General features: G+C 55.5%; 1 protein-coding gene across 2 annotated transcripts in view; it reads right to left on the reverse strand.

Annotated features, from left to right (window-relative positions):
* The window catches only part of OSBPL10 (oxysterol binding protein like 10), a 177,035-nt gene extending 171,319 nt beyond the window's left edge, over nt 1-5,716 (reverse strand). Inside the window, exon 1 of one of the 2 annotated variants that reach the window (XM_004588256.3) lies at nt 5,167-5,716. In XM_004588256.3, coding sequence (XP_004588313.2) covers nt 5,167-5,459 — 293 coding nt within the window. In that variant the 5' untranslated portion in view covers nt 5,460-5,716. The remainder of the gene's footprint in view (nt 1-5,166) is intronic. The other variant, XM_004588257.4, reaches the window with a different exon arrangement.
* Nucleotides 5,717-6,000: the final 284 nt, after the last annotated feature.

A 6,000-nucleotide genomic window follows, 5' to 3' on the forward strand; every position in this document is an offset into this window, starting at 1 on the left:
ACACACTTCAGCAATTACCTGAAACCTCAAAATATCCTCCCTTGAATCCAGCGTGGTTTGAAACACACACACATATACTCCAGTGGCTTAAGCAGATAGGACAGGTGGCCCCAAAATGCTGGAGACTCAAACACTGTACCCTCAAAGCAGGGTGTTATCCCAAATCGAGTCAAAAGCAAGCTCAGGGTACTCCATCATGAGCAGCCTGCATGAGGGCCATGGCGAGCCCTATGTCCTGGAGGGGAGGGTGGGATGTAGCCCAAGAAAAGTCACACTCCACAATCCAACAAGGCAAAGACCGACGAAGCTGCAGGGGACAAACCAAGTGATAAACATACTACATCCACACAAGGAAGTCAGCAGGTGCACAAGTGAAAAGTACAAGGTTAAACCACGGCTGGCACTGGCCAACGTAGAGCTAAGCCCTGGCCTGAGATCTCTGCCATTTGCCCCTTTCCCCCTCAGTTCAGTACTGAACCCCCATGGCACGCAGCCCCTGTTCTTGCCAACTAGGGACATACTAGTGACCCAGACTGACAAAACTATCTGTGCTGAGCAAGTTCACATTTTACTGCAGAGACAAACCCAAAGAAAATCGAGCCTGGTAGCCGAGAGAGCAGAGATGGTTGGGCAGGCAGCTGGTCCTGACTGGTTCCACACAACCCCCTCACCTCTCAATCCAGAACCCTGTGGCAATTATGCTAATACGGTCCCAGGGTAACCACAGGACTCAAAAATAAAATCCTCAGATTTCCAAGGACCAGCCAGCAGCTCACTTAAGAAAGGGACAAACGGAAGGTCCAAGAATAGCCCACAGCGTCCTTCATCAGCAACTTCCCTCCAGCCTCACCTTGAGGGGCGGGGCGGCGGGACAGCAGGGCGGCAGGGCAGGGAAAGGACATGGTTTGTCCCAGGGACAGAAAAGAAAGTGGACACTGAGATCAATCAAGGAAATGATCCAAGGTCACAGGCACGCCCAAGCCAGGATTCGAACCTAAGTGCCATGTCCTCCACAAATCAACGGTGCACCGTGGCCTACAGGTATTTTCTTTGGTGGACACCTGCCTGCCTCACCCAGTTCAAAACTGACCTTTCAGTATTTTACTGAGTTCTATCACCCACCACAAGAAAAAGAACTGGAAGCAAGGATCTTCCTCCCTCTTCAAATGCTAACACACAAATAGCAATGAACAGCCTCCAATATCTAACAATCTCCAGAGAAAGTATTTCCTTAAATAACTTGGTGTTATCAGCAACCCCAAAGCAGATCCAAGTGGGTTTAAGCACAAGACTGGTCGACTTCTTAGCAGGTGTAACATGGCTATTCCGCATCCTAACCACAAACACACTGTCCACTACAGAGTCCCTTCACTCCCATCCGAGATCCTTCTCTACAACAAGGGATACCTCAACCTTCCTCAGCCTCTCTCCCCTGCATCCTTGAGCCCTCGGGCAGGTTCGTCTACATCCAATCTGTCAGCCAGATGGATTCTCTAGCCACTTCCCCTCCCTCACTCCCAGGGTCCAAGCCCCGATGATCCTCCGTGCCTGGACCTCTGTGATGTGATGGGCTCCCTGCTTCATAAGTGGTCCTGGAAAATCTCACCTCCACACAACAGCCAGAGTGAACACTTTCTATTTTTCTTTTTTAGTGTTTTTTATTTTTATGTATTTATTTGGAAGGCAAGGAGAGATCTCCCATCTGCTGGTTCATTTCCCAAATACCCACAACAACCTGGATCTCCCATCTGTGTGGCAGGAATCCACACCTGCCACCTCCCAGGGTGTGTGTTAACAGGAAGCTGGACTTGAACCTGGGCACTCTGCTATGGCATACAGGCATCCTAAGTGTGCCATAACCCCTTTGCCAAACACCCACCCTAGAGTGAACTCCTTAAGCACCAATTACACTGTGTTAAGACCCTACCTCCCACATTCCGGCACCTGGGCTGACCCATCTCTGGCTCCTGGTTTCAGATCCTGCGGGCAGCAAATGCTGGCTTAGGTAACTGAGTCCTCGAACTCCCACGTGGGAGACATGGATTGAGTTCCTGGATTTCAACTCCTATCCTGGCCAGCCTCCAGTGGCTGTGACCATTTGGGAAATCAGCAGATTGGGGAGACAGAGCTCACCTTTGTGAACTAAAAAATTAAACAGATTTCATTTGAAACTGAATGAAGAAAAATCCAGGCACCGGCTTCGTGGTACAACCACACCGCAGGCAAAGTCAGTATCTGACTCTTGAAAAAATAAAGCAAAATCCATCCAGGCAAGCAGAACAGGGTCTGAAATTGTCCGGCTGGCCTCCAAAGTGCCATGGCATCTTACCCCAGTCTGCCTCCCTATGTTCCAGGAGATGGTTCACTCCCCTCCAGGTTCACTCCCTACAAAAACTAAACACACAAGTGATAAGAATGTGCCCTCAATTACAACATGAATAACAGCTAACAAAACAGAGCCTCGGGCTCGGCGGCGTGGCCTGGTGGCTAAGGTCCTCGCCTTGATCCCATATGGCCGTTGGTTCTGGTCCCGGCGGCTCCACTTCCTCTCTATCTCTCCTCCTCTCAGTATATCTGACTTTGTAATAAAAATAAAATAAATCTTTAAAAAAAAAAAAAAAAAACAGAGCCTCAGTTAAAGTGACTCCCACAAATACTTTTCAGCATTTCATTATCGCCCCCCTCTTGTTTAACCCTCACAGCACTTCTCACCTTGTGGAACTTCTCAGCTCTTCCATTTGCTTATCAGCATCATATGTCATGCAAACAGAGAGATTTTTCCATCTGCTGGTTCACTCCCCTAACAGTCAAGTGTGAAGCCAGATGCCAAGAAATCACATAGCTCACATGGGAGGCAGCAACACAAGCACTTGGGCCACCCACCATCCGCTGCCTTCCCAGGTGCGTTAGCAGAGGGCTGGATCAGAAATAGAGCAGCTGGGACACAGATCCTATGGGATGGCAGCCCTGCACACGGCAGCTTAACCCACTCAACACAACAGCAGCCTCTGGAACACCCTACAACACTGGAGAAAACTCTAAATGCATGTTTTCCCACTCTCAGATTAATCCCACCCTCTTTCAGCTGTCCTAGACTTCCTCCCCTGCCAGGCTTGAGCGATTTTCCCCAACACGTGGTCTTCCTTTTGTTGACATCTTCTAAGTCTTATTGTGGGCCAAACTGCCTTCTCAAAGGCCTGGTAATGCAGGCAGGCAACATGAGAACTGCCCGTGGCCAGCCATGAAGGTAGAGGGCCCCTGTCCACCTGCCTGAATCACACCGTGTCCCTGGGTGGCGGGAACATACTGCTCCAGGCAGGACCTGCAGCTCCTGGCACAGCACCTGGCCTACCACCCAAAGTACGTGCTCAATAAAGCAGCCCCTGAAGAAATGGCTGCCTCTTCACCCTCCTCTCTCCTCCTTTCGCAGATCCAGATCTCCCTATGCCAGGACACCTCCCCAACCCAGAGGAGGCAGGCCTGTGCCATCAGGGTCATCGCCAAGCTGTCCCAGCCCACTAATGGACGTTGCCACATCGTGCCGAGAACACAATGTGAGAAGCAGAAACTCCCGCTCTGGGGCAATTTTCATGAGACACTGTCCGCTCAGTCTGCCAGGCGGTGAGGACAGACACTGGCAGACGGCTGTGCTCCAATTCCTCCCAAATCCACTCCAACGAACAAATCCTTTCATACATACTGCAGGTAAAACTGTGCCCGAGAACAGCTCTGTGGGCCTGTGAAGAAAGGCCGCTGCGAGGCACTGCCTGGCCCAGCCACACAAAGCTGGCACTGCCCACAACCACAACCACCGCCACGAACAAGACACAAGTTGCAAGAACGCAGGTCAGCCTGGGGCATCGCCCGCTTCTCATCCTACACACGCTACCTGTTCTTCATCGCTTACAAGAACGGACAGGAGAACGGGCTGCAGACGTGAGAGCTGACACCAACACTCGGGACTATTTTGAGACTTGAAAGAATTCAAAAGCGAAGTGCAACTTGCACTAGCGTAAGAGATCTCCAAGGAAACCCAGGTGGCTGGGAGAATTCCCCAGCCATATGTTAACAACTCCAGTCACAAACCACAAGCCTAGTGGCATTTCACATAAGCGTAAAGCAGGGCATGGGGTGGGGGGTGAGCTGGAAGCAATCCCCACCTTCCCCAACAGTCTCTGAAAAAAGGAAAACCAAGCCTGGCTGTCCACACGGAGCCAGAGGGAAAAACTGAACTTCTCCAAGGTGTGGCTCCAACCTCACAGCCTCCCCAAGGTCGACACAGATCCAAGGCAGGGCAAGCGATCCCCCCACCACCCCTCCAGCAAGCCCTGCTGGGTCCTCCTTGCTGTAGTAATTTGTATGGAACCCCAGGTTGGTTCCGGGAAAGCAAGGCGTTGATCAAGTAAACGCCGGGGCACATCTGTTCCACGCAAGTCCTCCCCCATTACTGGCCGCTAAAACCCCTGCTTCCCCAAGTGCTCCGACCCAGGCTTCCCACACACACACACACAAACACCCAAAGAGAGGGGAGAGTGTGCCAGAAACTTCCAAAGACACCTGGGAGGTGGAGGAGAGTAGTAGCCTTTCAAACAGCAAGCTGCCCGCTAGGATAGGAAAGAGGGTGATGTTCTTGCAAAGCTGCCAACTGGAGAAGGGGCGGTCCAAACGCGCAGGAGGACATGTACCGGTTTCGCTGTGGTCAGTGTTTTGGTTTTTTTTTTTTTTAACACCAAAGTTTACAATAAACTACGTTATGAAGAGAAAGAGCTGCCGCGAGGATCTCAGCGAACGTGCTAAAAGCCTCCAAGGCCCGGCACAAAAGCACGCCCCCCCTCCGCCTTCCCTTTCCCAGCCATTCTTCAGGGGGTGAGGAGGAAACCGATGGCACGCTAGGCACGGGGACCAACTAGCGGGCACTCCAGGTCCCCGCAGGTGCCGGCGCACACGCCAGCCACAGCTCTCGTCTCCGCCACTGCGGTGCAGCCCCGGGGTGGGGCTCCGGAGCGCCCCATCCCGGCCGGGCACAGCTGCCGGGTGGCAAGGAACGCAGGCAGGACCCCCCTTTACACACACCCCGACGGAGGCGGCCACCGACGCGTGCGTGCACTCACACTCCCCGCCCCCCGAGCTGCGCGCGGGCAGGGGCGCGCGCGGGGGGCGCGTTACCTGTTCTGCCAGCCCTGGAGGAGGTTGGTGTATTTGCTGAGCACGCCCTCGAGAGCCGGCTCCCGCCTGCGGCCGCCTCCTCCGGACGGACTAGCGGCCACAGAGCCCGGGCTGCTGCGGCTACCCCCGCCGCCGAGCCCCGCTACCGCCGCCCGGCTCGCCACCCCACGGCCAGCGAGGGAGCAGGCGGGCGAGGAGCCGGCCGAAGTGGCGCGGCTGCTGCTGCGGCTGCTGCTGTTGCTGTGGTTGCTGCCTCCTCCGCCGCCGTCTGCGCCTTGAGCCGCCTTCTCCATGGTCTGAGCGCGCCGGGGACGCGGGTGGCGGCCCCGGCGCGGCGGCTGCAGCTGCTGCTGGTGCTGCCGCCACTGCTGCTGCTACAGCTCCGGGCTCCCGGGTCGCGCGTGGCTGCTCCAAATCCCCGGGAAATGCCTGACTCATACACGGGGAAGAGGAGGAGGTGGCGGCGAAGGAGAGCTGGGAAGCAAGCCAAACGGGGCTGGATGCAGCTGCGGCCGCCCCTCCTCCCGGCGCGGCCCGCCTGGCCCCTCCCTCCGCACTAGTTTCCCCGGGCAAGTTAAGCGCCCCGGGCTGGTTCGGCGTGCCCCCCTCGGGGTGCTCCTCCTCTTTCTTCCACGTTCCCCTCCGCAGCTCGGGCCCCGGGGTGCGGGGTGGTGGGGGGTCAGGGGGCCAATCGGCAAGGTGGGCACGCCCCGAATCTACGCCCTGTCGCCCTCGTGCGCCTTCTGCCGCCCCCTCTCGGATTCGAAGGGGCGAAAGGGAATCTCGGCGCGGCACTCCCCACCCCCACCCCACCTCGGAACCTGGGAGGGGGAT

The sequence above is a fragment of the Ochotona princeps genome, chromosome 30 (genome assembly GCF_030435755.1).
Source record: "Ochotona princeps isolate mOchPri1 chromosome 30, mOchPri1.hap1, whole genome shotgun sequence".
Lineage (NCBI taxonomy): Eukaryota > Metazoa > Chordata > Mammalia > Lagomorpha > Ochotonidae > Ochotona > Ochotona princeps.